At 44.6% G+C, this 17,308-nt stretch overlaps 1 protein-coding gene across 5 annotated transcripts in view; it reads left to right on the top strand.

Annotated features, from left to right (window-relative positions):
• Nucleotides 1-13,511, top strand: part of NRXN3 (neurexin 3) — a 512,486-nt gene extending 498,975 nt beyond the window's left edge. For all 5 annotated transcript variants that reach the window (XM_073587115.1, XM_073587106.1, XM_073587097.1 and 2 more), the window contains one exon: nucleotides 11,278-13,511. In XM_073587115.1, the coding sequence (XP_073443216.1) occupies nucleotides 11,278-12,197 (920 nt within the window). In that variant the 3' untranslated portion in view covers nucleotides 12,198-13,511. The remainder of the gene's footprint in view (nucleotides 1-11,277) is intronic.
• Nucleotides 13,512-17,308: the final 3,797 nt, after the last annotated feature.

The following is a 17,308-nucleotide window of genomic DNA, read 5'->3' as shown; positions in this document are numbered from 1 at the left end:
ATTCACATAAATTCTTCAGATACCATAAATTTTACTGTAGGAAAGTTGGAACACTACAAGCATAAAGCCGGCAAGCTGACATGCCTAATTATAGTCAATGGGGCCAGGTGCCATTTGTGTCCCTCATGTGACAGATCTGTCTGCTGCACTAATTAAATTTTAGTGGTAAGAGAACAGAACGCGGACAGGAACGTAACCCTAATGGGATGGGCATGGCGGTGCCAGCTGTAGTTCTCGTCTAGAAGCCGTACCAGGGAGGCTTTCTAACCATGACGGCTTCTCATCCGAAGGATTTCCAGCTGCAGAACCACAGAATGCAGGCGCGATGTCTCTCATTATCAGGTGAGGGTGGACTTGTTGGATATTTTTGCAGAATGATTTGTGTATATAAGATATTGATACATCTTGTTTTGGACAGCACATGATGGAGGGCTTGTACCACCACGGTGGGCACTTGTCACTATACGCATTGCTTCCTTTATGCTAATATATTGTGGCACATGCTGTTAATAATTGGTCATCATGTTAGGACCCCCCCTTAGCTGTGCCTCCTTTTCCAAAATACTTCTCAACCTTTTTTGCTCTTCAGTGTTCATTTTTTTTTTAATACATAATTTGTACCAAACACTGCTAAAATTAAGAAAAAGTGGGTGATCAATGAATAGAACAGGCAGCCATGGGAGGTGGTGACTTCTCCTTCAAACAGAGGCCGGACAAATATCTGTCTGAGATGGTTTAGTGACTCCTGCATTGAGCAGGGGGCCCTGGGGGTCTCTTCCAACTCTGACACTCTAGGATTCTATGATCCCTGGCTGACTTCTATTGATGGTCAGTGGTGGCAGCAAATTAGTATCAGTGGTGTCATCGGTGAGGGTTTACTGAAAAGCCATTTCCTTCCCTTTTACTAATGGCCATGATAAGAGCTCTGATTTTTTGCTCGTCCACGTTCGGAGAGGAGATGTGGCTTAAGATTCTCAAAAGAAATAGATTTCAAGACCAACAGCCTAAAGGCGAGAAAACGGGGAGTCACTGACCCCATCTAAAATTCCCTGTTTGTTTGCATCTGAAGAATACTGTGTCCTCATTTGGCCCCTATGGGACCAGCGTGGCCTGTAGAGTCAAGTGATAGCGACAAGGACGGTCGCCTCTTTAGGAGCCGTTCTGACGTGCAGCTTTCCCTAGTGCAGCGAGTGTCACATCTCCATCCACATTACTATGATTGTGCCACCATAGACCCCAGGCAGTGAGATCTGACTGGCAGCGTCGTCTCCTGTAACTCGCCATCTTCATGAAGACAGTGGCTTTGCATTGCACACCTGAGACCACCTGAAGACATCGCCAGTCACTAGATGTGGAGACGTCTGGTCTAGCACCCACTTATGACGCCAGAGAGACCAAGCTCCATACACAATTGTGAATATTCCCATTCATTGACCATTCATTTCTGAGATCTCTGCTTGCTGAGAAAGTTGCCAAGCTTTTCATGTGATTAAACTTTAACCCACAGGCTCCTCTTAAAAAAAAAAAAAAAAGATTTACCAGTAAACCGTTCTTGTGCTTTTTTTTCTGGTTAACTTTTTTCAAGCCCCCACATTTTGTGTATTTTCCATAGACTGACCAACCTATTTGACAGTTGTTCTTAGATTTCCATGTAGATCTGGCAATACCCATTTTTGTTTTGCTCATTATCCCACCACTGATACAATCTGTATTAATACGAGCGAATGTGATGATTAGTAAACTCTGCGCCACTCACAAGACCATCATGTCCAGATTTTGCGTGACAAGAAATTCGCTCCCATTACAGCAGGTTCATTTAGAAGGAAAGACGGAAAGGAACATTCAGAAATTGCTTCAATTTTACTCCGGCAGCTTGTAAAAGTTACTGTGAAAAATCTGCCGCCTGCAGCACATCTGCCTTCAACAAGCAGCTGTTTGAAGATTAAAGGGTCCCTGAGTGTTAAATGGGAAAGCGAGTGATTCCCGAGTCTGTGCCGCTAAAAATACGGAGAGGAGATATTCATACCGCTGCTTCAAGACTGTTCTGCTAATTGAGATGTTATTTTTTTTAATGAAATGGAGAGAAGGGAGGGAGAAGACGCTGCTCATGAAGAAAGTTCACGTCGACTTCAAACTGTTGAAATCCTTTCATTTGTTGTGGCCCAGATTCAGGGCTCCGTACCAGGTAATTAGGCTTTTCAAACCTTCTACTAAAGCCACCATCACCGGCCCTTTCTTCTTTCTGAAGCCTCTGTCCTGAGTGGGTCGGCACAGCTATTAAATCTGCATTCTCCACACACAACAGTGAAATCAAAGCGTCAAGATTCGTCTCATTAACAGTCTGTAATTATTGGAACCAAAGCTGATTGCACCTCTTGGAATTAATAAGAAAAGTCAAGAAAGTGGAGTAGGAGCAGTAGTCCCCCGTAAGAGCAGTCCCTCTAAAAGCTGTAAGATCTGTAGTGCCCGTAAGAGCTGTCCCCTTATTAGCTGTAAGACCTATAGTGCCCATAAGAGCTGTCCCCCTGTAAGAGCAGCCCCCTGTAAGAGCTGTTAATGTAAGATCTGTAGTCCCCTGTAAGAGCTGTCCCCCTAAGAGCTGTAAGATCTATAGTCCCCCCCCCCCGTAAGAGCAGCCGCCCGTAAGAGCTGTAAGATCTGTAGTCCCCCTAAGAGCTGTAAGATCTGCAGCCCCCCGTAAGAGCTGCATCCCTAAAATCTGTAGTGCCTGTAAGAGATGTCCCCTGTGATGGTCACATGTGACTGGACACACCGCCTCCAGCAGGGCGAATTTCTATGACACGCGTGACCCTGGATAACCTCCTCCAGTAGGGCGAATTTAAATAATGTAACGTGCAGCCGGATATACCGCCTCCAGCAGGCGAATTTCAGAATTACACGTGTATCTGGATACACCGCCTCCAGCAGGGCGAATTTAAATAATAAAGGGAAACACCAGGATAACCAATACAATGGAGGGCCCTGCTTAAAAAAAGGACTCCCTTCCCAGAAACCGCGCGTTTTTTTCTGCACGTTTTCCGCACTTTTTTGTGCGGTGTTTGCGCAAAAAAAGCGCGTTTTTTTATGCTTTTTTTCCACGCGGTTCCAGACCCATAGAAATGCGGAAAAATCTGCTAAATTAATGAGCATGCTGCGTTTTTTTACCGCAAAGCGTTTTTTTCGTGGTAAAAAACGCATCAATATGCACAAAAAGTCAAAAATGCATAGAAATGAATGGGAAGCTTATTTTTAGTGTTTTTATAGCAGATTTATTGGCAAATCCGCTAAAAAAAATGCTAAAAAAACGCTGTGTGTGCACACAGCCTAACAGTCCCTATGCAGGTTCCGCACCTGGCGCCGAGCAGGATGCCTAAAAATCCCTAGCTCGCCCTGCACCTAGCCCTTTCTAGTGAATTGAACAGTGCAGAAACTAATCCCACCACTGCGCTAAAACACACATAAGGGAAGTCACAAACAGGGAAAACACCACTTAGCTTTGCTCTGTTGCTATTGCTCCAAGCAACAGAGTACAACACCAAAGTTCAGCTTCACTCCTGAAGCTCGACACCTGAATTCAGCTTCCACCTGAAGCTATAACACCAGAGCTCCCCTGAGCTGCCAGGAACTCCTCTCTGTAGTTCCTTCCTCCACCAGACTTGGTTGGGAATGAGCAATATCACCAACAGTGATTGCAACCCCTGACACTCTTTTACAGGTCAGAGCCAGAGCAATCACACCTGCTTTATAATCACGTGCACTAAACTAAAGTATCCAGAGTGCAATGACCCTAACGGCCACTGGGGCAAAACTAGAACTGAAATCACCACAGTACAATGACCCTAATGGCCACCGGGGGCAAAACTAACTTTAAGCACACAGCTTAAGGAAAAAAAGGTTACTTGTGCATTTATCTGTCATAATCCAACCTGGATCATGACATCCCCCCCCCCCCCTAAGAGCTGTAAGATCTGTATTCCCATGTGAGAGCAGCCCTCCTAAAAGCTGTAAGATCTGCAGTCCCCCATAAGAGCTGTCCCCCTAAGAGCTGTAAGATCTGTAGTTCCCCATAAAGGCAGACCCATTAAGAGCTGTAAGATCTGTACTCCCCTGGAAGAGCTGTCCCCCTAAGATCTGTAGTGCCCGTAAGAGCAGTCCCCCTAAGAGCCTAAAAGCTGTCCCCCTAAGAGCTGTAAAATCTGTAGTCCCCATGAAAGCAGTCCCCCCTAAGAGCTGTAAGATCTGCAGTCCCCAGTAAGAGCAATTTCCTGTAAAAGCTGACCCCATAAGACCTGAAAGATCTGTAGTGCCCGTAAGAACTGTCCCACGTAAGAGCAGTCCCCCTAAGAGCTGTAAGATCTGTAGTCCCCGTAAGAGCATTTCCTTGTAATAGCTGGTCCCCCTAACAACTGTTAGATCTGTAGTCCCCTGTAAGAGCCGTTCCTTGTAAAAGATGTCCCCCGTAAGAGCTATAATATCTGTAGTGCCCATAAGAGCTGTCTCCCTAATAGCTGTAAGATCTGTAGTCCCCATAAGAGCTGTCCCTGGATTCCCAGTGGTCACCTGTAATGTTCGCGGTGGTTTCTGGTGGTCTTTCGTTTAGCACTCGGAGCCATCCAGCCGCACACATCCTAACCCTGTCATTTTTGCAGTTTTGTCCCCCCCCCCCTCTTCCACAAGCCATCGTTTTTATATTTTTCAGTGGCACGGTCATATGAGGCCTTGAGTTTTTGAGTTTTGTGGGACGAGTCGTTCATTTGAATGAAATGGGGAAGAAATGCTGCAATGTTTTTAGGTTTTTTTCTGGTGTTCATTGGGATATAAAAATGACCTACAATAGCATTCTTCAAATCAGAAATTCCTAACAGAAAATATATATTCACTTGTGTCGACATTACTGAGACTCATGACGTCTACATTTTCTGGTCAATGGCGCTGTGGTGATTTTTGTGTAACGATAGCGATTTTATTGACCTCCACTTTGAGCTTAAACAATCAGAAGAAGCGATAAAATGTTTTTGTTGTGGTGGACAAAAAAAAGCAATGGTGGGTTTTTTGGTTCTTAATTTCACTTTAGAGTGTTTACTGATTTGTTAATTTCATATTTTTTAGATCGTACTTTAATGGAACACTGTTAAAAAAAAAAAAAAAATAGTTTTTTGGGGAAAAGAGGATCTACTTTTTTCCATAGTTTCAAACAAAAAAAAAAGGCAAATGTTTATTTACGAATGTACAGGTATATGGTAAAAATCGCTGTCTTCTATGAAGTCTAGACACAGGTGGACTTAAAGGGAGCCCCCCGGCTGCAACTATAACACCCCGACACTATGTAAAGACTGACAGCAGCATTGAAGATGTTAATAGAGGAATGTGATAGAGCCATCATCTGCGGGAAACACCGGGACGTCCAGACAACTTTGCAGAAGGGGGTTACCCTGGTGTCATAGGCCTCGTTGTCTGTGAAGTCTGATTATAATTGGACCTACAATATTTTTCGGGGGGTTATTTCACACACACAATTTTTATGCTGACCGATGTTGGCAGATGTTTTTAATAATCCCCTCTTGGGTGTAATCACATTATTTTTTTGTACACAGATGAAGTGCAGTCTCAGATTCCCAGGTTTTGAGTATTAAGATTTCCAAATTAAATGGTCCCTGGGCAGCTATCCCGGGGGCATCGTGGCCGCCCGGTGGTGCGTGTGGTCATGATGGTGACATTTCTTCATGACCGCCTGTTCTTGGTTCTGCAGTTGGATCTCTATACTCTGTACTGTTTTCTTTAACACCTTCATGTCCAGACCAGTTTGGACATTGCCTTTTTTGTGGACAGTTGACCATTTCCATGGCACAGTGTCCGCTTATCTCTACCTCCGGAGTGCACGCCATCTACTTGTCTACAATTAGTCAGTGACCCAGATTGAAGCAGGGGGGCCTGAGGCGACAACTGTGGATGAAGACGCCTTGGGTCATCTCAGAGCAGCAATGGTTAGTTTTTTAGAAAAGCTCCAAAGCCAGGCCAGGAATGAGACTGAGATATGTGCTACCCCCTCATTGTGGAATCTTCTATGGGGGCACCTGGCAAATCAGACATTTCTATCATTCGATTTGTGGATGTAAAAAGCAGAGCGTTTGGTTTGTCTTGTAGCCTAATCCACCTGTTTTGTGGCCATGAGACCCTTTTCTGTCTGTGGCTGGTCCCTGGCTCCAGTGAATGAAAGCAGCATATGAGACATTGCTAGGAATACGACCCCCGGCGGACACAGCACATTCACGTCTTCAGGCCACCGAATGCCACATAGAATCTATAGACAATATAGTATGCTGTGATGAGCATCGGTCACATGCCTCATTAGTTACACGCAGGCAGGACTGGGACCCTCCTGAGATTGTTCCTTGTAGGAGTCAATAATGGAGAATTCCCAGATCACATCAAGGGTTGTTCAGGAATAGGAAAGGCTTCTACCCACGCCCCCAGAACACGGCACCTCTATGGCTCTGTCCACTAGTCACTGGAATGGGAATGATACCATAGACATGGACTCAAGGGTGATGCTCTTTCTGCAGGACAAAATCTACTTCTGGACAATTCATAGTGTTAGAATAAAGTATTTTTGGTTTTAGCCTTGTGAGATGTCAGCTGCTGACGGGAGCATTTATACTGGGTAATAATCGGGAACTGTTTCTTAGGAACATTTTGTTTCCCGATGTGTGGCCTGAATAAGCCCAAAAATCACTCAACAGGTGAAAAGTCATTATTATTGGCAGTACATCATCCTGTGTATAATGCAGTGTATGAGGTGTGAGGAGAGGTCTCTGCCCAGTGTGTGAGGAGAGGTCTCTGCCCTGTGTATGATGTGTGAGGAGAGGTCTCTGCCCGATGTGTGAGGAGAGGTCTCTGCCTGATGTGTGAAGTGTGAGGAGAGGTCTCTGCCATGTGTATGAGGTGTTAGAAGAAGTCTCTGACCGGTGTGTGAGGAGAGGTCTCTGCCCGGTGTATGTGGGGTGAGGAGAAGTCTATGCCCAGGGTATGAGGTCTCTGCTGCCTGCTGTGTGAGCAGTGGTCTCTGCCCGGTGTATGACTTGTGAGGAGAGGTCTCTGCCCGGTGTATGACTTGTGAGGAGAGGTCTCTGCCCGGTGTATGACTTGTGAGGAGAGGTCTCTGCCCGGTGTATGACTTGTGAGGAGAGGTCTCTGCCCGGTGTATGACTTGTGAGGAGAGGTCTCTGCCCGGTGTATGACTTGTGAGGAGAGGTCTCTGCCCGGTGTATGACTTGTGAGGAGAGGTCTCTGCCCGGTGTATGAGGTGTGGGGAGAGGTCTCTGCCTGGTGTGTGAGGAGAGGTCTCTGCCCAGTGTATGAGGTGTGAGGCGAAGTCTCTGCCCGGTGTATGACTTGTGAGGAGAGGTCTCTGCCCGGTGTATGAGGTGTGGGGAGAGGTCTCTGCCCAGGGTATGAGGTCTCTGCCTGGTGTGTGAGGAGAGGTCTCTGCCCAGTGTATGAGGTGTGAGCAGAGATCTCTGCCAGGGTATGAGGTGTAAGGAGAGGTCTCTGCCCGCTGTATGAGGTGTGAGGAGAGGTCTCTGCCCAGTGTATGAGGTGTGAGGAGAGGTTTCTGCCTGGTGTAGGAGGTGTGAGGAGAGGTCTCTGCCCAGTGTATCAGGTGTGAAGAGAGGTCTCTGTCCGGTGTGAGAGGTGCGGGCACTGAGGCACAGCTCTGTCATACAGGCTACTGCTAAGAACAGTGACTCCTCCATCATTCTGTGGAGAGGACACCGCGGTAGTAGCATGAGCTGTGTCTACTGCTGTGGTGGCCGATGTCTGTGCCGCCTGTGTCCTGCTGACAAGACTTTTGACCTCTGTGTTTGCAGACTGTGAATCCCAGACAGGTTTGTGTTATGATCGGGACAGGAGAGCGTCCAGGGGAAGTACAAGTCACACGAGCACTCAGACCCGGCCACACGAGCGGCCACCGCAGGCTCCGTAGTTCAGGTAATCTGGAAGTTTTGACACTAGAGATGGAGACTTCTTATGATAGTATGTGGCCAGTGTTCACACAGCCTTCACCTCGACTGTGGCATGATACATGATGATTACATGTTGCAGGTGCCCCTTTAGGTGGCAGTCACTAAAATACTAGATGGAAGGGGGATGGTTCATAGGGTTGTAGACTGGATGTTGGGGGTGATTTTCCTGCAGTCAGTGGGCTGTAAACTCTACAATTTCCATCGTGTTGCTTGTAAAACAGGTACATCTCTCTGGGGAGGGTCTGTGTCAAGGGCAAATTATATGGATCAGGCAGTGGAATGTGTTGGAGACCACCAGTCCCGCCTGTTCCAGGCCATCACCGCATTAGATGAGCTGTCAGGTGCATGCTCCTTTGTGACCGCTATGACGTGCGGCCCACCTAGAGCCAGGCATTGTACGGACGGCAGATGTGCCAGTCACACCCAAGCTCCGGGGAGATTCTGATAACAGGTGTTGTTACATGTAAACCATCTAGCAATTGTCTGCTCAATGCTGCGTTCACTCATCCTTGCCTTCTCGTACTCTGATGCACCCTTTACTCGACCCTCCCTAAAGCTTGCTGGGATTTTTAGTTGTTCTTTCTTGTATACTTTCCCTAAATGCAACTTTAAGCATGCATCGACATCCTGCAGCCAAGAACTGACCCACTGTCAATTGATAGCAACTTTCTTTAGTTTTTCCTGTTTATTTACCATGCACAAACAGACGGCGGTGTCAGGTGCAACCGAAAACACATTCCCCAACATGGGGTCCTGCGTGTCCAAAGAACAGCACGTGTCCGCACTGCTACAATGTGCCACTGTCCTCATTCCAGAGGCCGTCTGCTGCCCACTCCTGATCTGAGAGCAGCGGCCGAGCGCCCTTGCCGTCTGTGTGTGCATCAACTGGAAAATGCTGTCAAACATTCTTAATGTTCTGACATCGGAGGCTGGTGCCTCCTCTCCCCTGTGGGATAAGAATGTTTTTTGCCCCTTTGTGTGGTTTTGTCAGTGTAATTTTCCAATATTCTGTCCTATATTTGATGCTTGGTTTGTTTCCTAAATTCTCCCCTCCCTGCATTACAATGAGCCGCCAACCACGCTGCCATTTTTTTTCTATCAAAGGAACAACTTTAGCTGCTTTCTCTGCTACATTGGGACCGGTGTCCGGCTCTGGACGGTAACAGCGACTGTGCTGAACATGTCGTTGTGCGAACGTAACTCCCTGCCAATTGCTGACCCCCATCACAACTGGAGATCCCCCTGCCTGCAGCTAAAATTGTTCCGCGTGCAGACAGACTTCTCGGACTTGGCCGCGTCTGTTGTGACTTAATTTTGCTCTGCTATTTATGTTGTAATCTCACTATCATATTTTTTCACTTCTAAATTTTATTTATTTATTTTTTTAGTAGAAGAAAAAAAACTTTGAGGGTTGTTTTTTTTTGTGTTTTTTTTTTTTAAATTAAGATAATGCTGTCTAATCTTTTTCTTGCTACTGTTTGATGTGGATTTGATTAGTTCTGGGTGGGTGATGAAGGTGAAGGAGATTTGCATGTCTGACAAGTTGCAGTTTAGGGTTTGTAATATCTGTCAGTGTTTAGAGTTTTGCTTTTTATTTTCCTAGATGGGCATGCCAATGTTCATTTTGTTTGTTTTTTTTTTTTGTTCTGTATATTGCCTGTCCCTTCCTTACAGCCAGAAGTTCAAAAGCTGCTAGATCACTCCGTAACGCCTTATCATGGACATGGCAGCTGACTCACACCTTCGGCCTCCTCATTTTCATCAAATGTCTAGTCTCCTCATAGATCTGACCTCCCTTCTTTACAGATATCCTTTCTCCCAACTCCTCTTTGCCCTATTCTTTAGGTGTTTGATTATTCACTTATTTTGGAAAAAAAAAATCAGAATCTAATTTCCTCCAAGCTTTATACTTGCTATGAATTGAATAGCAACAACCCGATCCCGTGCAGCGGCCATTCCCCACTATTAATTCATGACTTAAAAAAAGCAAAATTCTAAAAACTTTAGCGGTTTGATTTCCTCTCCATTTCTTTCTGTGCAATGCGAGTGGCGCTGAGAACAGCCACAGACGCCAGGAGTCGTGTGTGATTCTCTCCAGTGTTTTGTGCTGTGCGTCCTGTGTTCGTCACCTTTTACCTGTGTCATTGATTAGAACTAAAGTGACAGCTCCAGATTATCAATCGTCTGCTAAAACTGCATTGATTTTTGGTAAAATGGAAAGAAAACAAACCTCGTGACGAGAATGTATCTCTCTGACATTCTTATACAACTCTGTTCTGTAAATTTTTTTTTACATGCCAAAAAACATGCGGGCAATTTGTGGATGTAAGTCAACTGCACAGTAAAGTATTTTTTAACTTCTAATTCTTCCATTTTTTGTCCGTGGTATTTTTGGTTCTCATTTTTATTCTTTGGTTGGGGCTCTTTATTTTGCCTTTTTTTTCAGTTTCTTATGTTACATCTGTTTTTCCAACCTTTTTCTTTCCTTTTCTGGTTTCTGTAGTTCAGACATTTTATTTACTTGCATTTGCAGTGATTTATTTCTTTGTTTGAATTATTATTTGGGGCATTTGTCGGGGTTGGGGGTGTTTCTCAGTTAAATTTATGGTATAAATGTAAAGGGTTCTGTTTCCATTTCCCATAACCCTCTCGAACACTACAAAAAAGGGATTATTGCTTTATGTTGTGAAGGAGAAGCTGACATTAACCACAACATGGGAGGAATGTACGGTAAACATAGAACTAGCCAAGGACTCCCTCACCCCCCCCAACAAGCCTTTAGTGCCAGTAACACAACATTGATATTGGCCTTTAGCGCCATGGGCTGATGTCTGACTTTAGTGCCAGTACCACTACATTAATATCTGCCTTTAGTGCCACTTTCACAACATTGTTGCCTGCATTTAGCATCAGTATCACGGCACTTAGGTAGGTCTTTAGCGTCAGTACCACGACACTTAGGTCGGCCTTTAGCGTCAGTACCACGACACTTAGGTCGGCCTTGTACATACATATGTATCTACATGAAATATTCTGTGCTCATTGATTGGCCACGAGACAGAAAACTCTTTCCTTTCTTAGAATGATTCTCACCTCTCTTACTCCTTCACGGTGTCACCAGATAACATGTTACCATGGGTGTCATCACCCTGTGAGGGAGGATAACTTCTGCCCAGTCCACCTATATGTGCTTTCATGTACTTTCAATTATTAATTCTGTTCCTCTTGTTTCTTCTCCATTTTCTTTCTACAGGAGGTGAATTAGTTATACCCGTCCTAGTTGAGGATCCCTTAGACACCCCATCAATAGCTACACGTACACCCTCCATCACTCTCTCCCCTACCTTCCGACCACTTCTCACCATAATTGAGACCACCAAAGATTCCCTGTCTGTGACCCCTGAGGCGGGGTTACCTTGCTTGTCGGACCAAGGCAGCGATGGTTGTGATGATGATGGCTTGGTGATATCGGGGTATGGCTCAGGGGAAACCTTCGACTCTAACCTGCCCCCTACCGATGATGAAGATTTTTACACCACCCTCTCCTTGGTAACAGATAAGAGCTTTTCCACATCATTCTTCGATGGTGGCTTCAAATCACAGGCACCCAAATGGGGATCAAAGGACTTTAGACCTAACAAAGCCTTCGAACCTAGTAGGACTTCTGCCACAAGTTTGCCCCCTGAGCTGATACGCTCCACATCTGCATCTGGGATGGTGCCCATGGTGCCAGCTGGCAAAATGAATCACCATGAGCTCAAACCCCAGCCCGATATAGTGTTACTACCGTTGCCCACAGCCTACGAGCTAGACAGCACAAAGCTCAGGAGTCCACTAATAACATCCCCCATGTTCCGTAATGTGCCCACAGCAAACCCCACGATGCCGGGAAGCAGACGGGTCCCGGGACCTTCCGAGGTGGTCCGGGAGTCCAGCAGCACCACGGGGATGGTCGTCGGTATTGTGGCAGCCGCTGCTCTCTGCATCCTGATCCTCTTGTATGCCATGTACAAGTACAGAAACAGGGACGAGGGGTCCTACCAGGTGGATGAGACAAGGAATTACATCAGCAACTCTGCTCAGAGCAATGGGGCCCTGGTGAAGGAGAAGCAGCACAGCTCAAAGGGAGGCCACAAGAAGCAGAAAAATAAGGACAAGGAGTATTATGTGTAAAATAAGAGTCAATATTCATATATGTAATCAAAGCAAATGCAAATACAGATGTGAACTATCCAAAAAACTCAATCAGCAAAGGCAAAGCATACATTGCTATTGATGTGTAGTAGCATTAACACCAAGGACAGTCGCAGCAACGTCCTGAGCGTGCGTCCTGGCCGCTCGGCTGCCTTGTGCCTGAGGCCTGAGACTGCGGAGCTGTTACTGTTCCTTCAGTATGGACACAGCTGACTGTCTGCTCAACTGTATAAAGCACACTTTCTGTTCTGTCTGCCCAGAGCGGCAAAGCCAACAGAAACCTAATATATATATATATATATACACACACATGAAAGCTATGTGAACTCCAGCTGACCAGTTCTAGGGCTCTCTTCTCCATGGTGTGGATCCAGGTCAGAGGAGCCCCTGGGATCCATCACGTCTCCACTATGAGAGAGCCTTAAAATACTCAAGAAAGATTAAAAAAAAGTCAAAGACTCTGAACCGAATCTTTCATTTCTTTGTTTGATTTGTAACATGGGAGGTTTCTTTCTTTTCCTTGATTCCTTTTTTTTTGCTCAGTGCGCTCCCATTTTAATGATACACAACATGTGGCCAATGTGGCCACGTTCAGCCAAGGAACTGACTTCATGTGTAGGTGATGTGTGCGCCGAGTGCCTGTGCCGAGTGTCTGGCTAAAGACTGCCGCCATATCACCAGTCACGGTGTGTTCTCTCTTCATGTCCGGTTGTGGTGTCCATAGAACATGTTTGCAGTCTGGGCTCGGGCCTGGCACTTGTAGACGTGTAGAGTACCGTCGTCACCAGGCCAAAGCTGCCCGTGAGAGTAGGGCGAGGACGCCAAGGTGGCCTCAGTCCTTCTGTCCTCGCAGCCGAACATCAATTAAAAGTCATCCGGAAAAGGGGGAAAATTCTTTATAGGATGAAAAACAAAACCCTTCCAGCAAGGAAGCAACAAAGACTTTTTCTTTGAGTTCTGGTTTTGTGACTTCCGGAGATGCATGCAAAAAATAATGAAATTGTAAAAAAAAAAAAAAAAAAGAAAAAAAAAGTTAAAAGAAAAAACATAAAAAACAGAACTGGTTCCGAGCTGAAGAGAAGTTGTCAGATTGTAGATGTGAGAGAGCGTGAGGTTGTCAGCCACACTGTGGGGTCGGCAGCGGGTGACCGGACCCATCTGCCTTCACTCAAGGACCTGACAACACTGAATCTAACAGAGAATAAGATGTTTTATTACGAGTAGAATCTATATATACAGATATAAATATGCAGAGATATTTATTGAGATGACTGGATTTGTTTATTGTGCTTTAATGGAGTATTTTGTCATTAACTCCCTCTGTGCCAGCAGCAGTGAAGGTGTGTTTGAATAATACTAATGGCCCCCAATAATGAGGTATATTTTCCATAAATGTAGCCTGACAGCGAAAGGGCCGTGTGATTGCTGGCCGGGCACCCAATAGTCGTCCCCTGAGTTACGGACCCAGAAGTCCAGGTGGGGGCAGGCGTCCAACACTCACCCCATATATGACGCCCAGCAGAAGAAATGCTTCATCTTTACCCTGAATGCACTTTATCCAGCGTCACTAAGACATAACTACAGATTTAACCCCACCACTGCTGACGTGTTTCATGCAGCTCCAATGTTTGTGTCCCTCTGTCGCCGCAGACCCCGGACGCTGCTGCTAAATGTTTCCCTGGAGAATTTGTGCCTTTCTATTAAGTTACCAAACCTGAATCTCTCACACAATGATGCTGACCCTGCCGGTTCTGTTGGGGGTTAATGACAAAATGGCCTATTAACCCTTTCACCCCAGTAACTGTTTAGCACTGGAGGGATTGTCTGCAAATGAAGAAGGTAGCATAAAGTTCCAGAAGTGCGACCACGACTATGTCCTAAGCACATTGTTCCTACAAGCCAGCCATGTTGTAATTCACACTGGTCGTATCTGTACAACCCTCGAAACCACAGTGACCCGACACCTGATGGGACATTTGTTTATTGCATCTGATCTCTTCTTTGTAAGCACAAACCATTATTTTGGGCCTCGTCATGGCTCGCCACATGCCCATATCTACAGCTTGTAGTGGAGGTGAAGGGGTTAATAGCAAAGGGTCTAAAACACTTCAGATAATCTCTCTTTTGTAATGTGTATTTTGCTTTTCTGCTTTGATATTCCTGTAATCTGTGCATGTATTAGGAGGAGTGTCCGGGCCTGTGCACTGAGCGATGAGAATGGCAATGGAGGGTGCCTTTAGTCTTAACAATCACGGCAAAATTCACAGCATTCAGCTTAGTACTGGTAACAATGCATCGCCACAAAACCATCCAAATCCTTTTGTGTAGCTGCAGCCACAGCTGTAATGAAGGCCGATGAGCGGCCCAATCTGCTGGCCATGATTATCACCCAACCCACAAAGGGTAGCCAGATCCATGTACAATCAGCAGCAATCAGGGGACAACCTGCTGCCATCCAGGATAGTCAGATGCATGTGCCATCCAGGATAGTCAGAGCCATGTGCAATCCTCAGCAGTCAGGGGACGTCCTGCTTCCATCCAGGATAGTCAGATCCATGTGCCATCCAGGATAGTCAGATCCATGTGCAATCCTCAGCAGTCAGGGGCCGTCCTGCTTCCATCCAGGATAGTCATCAGATCCATGTGCAATCCTGAGCAGTCAGGGGACATCCTGCTGCTGCCTTGGAGAAAACCGAAAACAGGGCACAAAACACAAATTTCCTAAAATAAAAAAGTAAATAAATAAACTGCAAAAAATGCATGAAGGTAGTAATAATAATAAGGGCATTTAGTAAACATAGTTTTGATCAAAAGAATGTACAGGCCATCCCGCCACGTCAAGGCAACCCTTGTGGGACAGTCCTAACTCTTGTATTAAAACCTTTCCACTTGTCAAGTGATGTAAATGTGAACAAGGACCCAGGGACTGAACCACCAGTAAAGCATAGGCCAGACAGGATGGATTTTCCAGTTCAGAAAAAGTGCGGTCACACCCATATATGCACAGGATGCACATTGAACTAAATGAGAAACTAGGTCTGAGCTGAAAAAGTAAATTAATGTGTATGCAAAATGTAAGTGCATATTAACACATGACCATTACATAGAGAAAACCAAAAACAAGGCACAAAACACAAATTTCCTAAAATAAAAAATATAAATAAACTGCAAAAAATGCATGAAGGTAGTAATAATAATAAGGGTATTTAGTAAACATAATTTTGATCAAAAGAATGTAGAAGCCATCCTGCCACGTCAAGGCAACCCTTGTGGGACAGTCCTAACTCTTGTGCATGGGTGTGACCGCCCTTTTTCTGAGCTGGAAAATCCATCCTGTCTGACCTATGCTTTATTGGTGGTTCAGTCCATCAGTCCTTGTTCACATTTACGTCACTTGACAAGTGGAAAGGTTTTAATACAAGAGTTAGGACTGTCCCACAAGGGTTGCCTTGACGTGGCAGGATAGCTTGTACATTCTTTTGATCAAAATTGTTTACTAAATACCCTTATTATTATTGCTACCTTCATGCATTTTTTGCAGTTTATTTTTTTTATTTTAGGAAATTTGTGTTTTGTGCCTTGTTTTTGGTTTTCTCTATGTAATGGTCATGTGTTAATATGCATTTACATTTTGCATACACATTAATTTATTTTTTCAGCTCAGGCTCTAGTTTCTTGCCTAATCCAAACAAAAGGAGAAAAAATATATATCCACCCTAAAAGTTTTTAATCATTATTTATTTTAGTAGACACACTAGAATCATATACCCAAAAGAAACTACTTAAAAATCAGACTTTTTCATAATACTTTTCAAATAGACAATTTTTATTAATTGTAGACACCAACAAGAGATTATTTTAAAATTTGTTAAAATACAATAGAGGAAACAGGTCAACACACACTAAGAATACAATATATCATGACACAGGCTATATGATATCTCCAAGAGGTTAGAGGATAATTAACATTACCATCTATGAAAAAGTGCAGTGCTCATGTGCAACCTATTGCTAATATACTTCATCTACACTAATGATCTACACATATAATATATCAAGTAACACAATATTATCATTATATATTAGAGACTCTGTAAAGTGCATATTTCTTATTTTGAAAGTAAATTTAAGCCCTAAAGATAAGGCGTTAAATAAACTACCGACCTGGATTCATGCTGTGGCCTCTCTCTCCAACGCGCGTTTCACACGTTTGCTTCCTCAGGGAGTGACAAATTTTAAAATAATCTCTTGTTGGTGTCTACAATTAATAAAAATGGTCTATTTGAAGAGTATTATGAAAAAGTCTGATTTTTAAGTAGTTTCTTTTGGGTATATGATTCTAGTTTCTTGCCGCCTAGGAGAGCCAGATCGGTGAACAATCCTCAGCGGTCATTGGACATCCTGCTGCCATCCAGGATAGTTATACCCATGATCCTAAATCAAAAAGGCAACAGTCACTTCAATAAACATATCCCAAACAAAAATCATCACGGAAGGTGCCGTGAGGATCCAAGAAGTAAAAAACAATAATGTAGATAAAAAATGTAAATTTTTATTAATTATAGATTAAAAATAACATAAGTTATATTAAAAAGACATGACTAATGGTCTCCAACATGGGGGGTAGGAAAAAACCAGCAATAGGTTTATGGTATATTCCACAGTGTGCAAACAGATGTATCAATTATATAACAGAATTCACAAAGAATCAAAGAAATTCCTCCAAAGCCAAAAAAGAGCAAAGTATTAAGGCCTATGTTCCAACAGCAGTTACAAAGAACTTGCCTCATCTGTCGGGGAAACATCCTACTGTCTTCCAGGATAGCCAGATCCGTGCACGAACCTCAGCAGGCGTAGAACGTCCTGCTGCCATCCAGGATAGCCAGATCCATGTGCGATCCTCAGTGGTCATTGGACGTCCTGCTGCCATCCAGGATAGCCAGATCTGTGTATAATCCTCAGCTGTCAAGGGACGTCCTCCTGCCGTCCAGGATAGCCAGACCCGTGTACGACCCTCAGCGATTGGGGGACATCCTGCTGCCGTCCAGGATGGCCAGATTTATGTACAGTCTTCAGTTATCATAGCACAT

Source organism: Dendrobates tinctorius, unplaced genomic scaffold (genome assembly GCF_039654945.1).
Source record: "Dendrobates tinctorius isolate UK_male_01 unplaced genomic scaffold, ASM3965494v1 ptg000010l, whole genome shotgun sequence".
Taxonomy (NCBI): Eukaryota; Metazoa; Chordata; class Amphibia; order Anura; family Dendrobatidae; genus Dendrobates; species Dendrobates tinctorius.
Note: the sequence above shows the minus strand (reverse complement) of the source record. Positions and strands in the feature narration are given on the sequence as shown.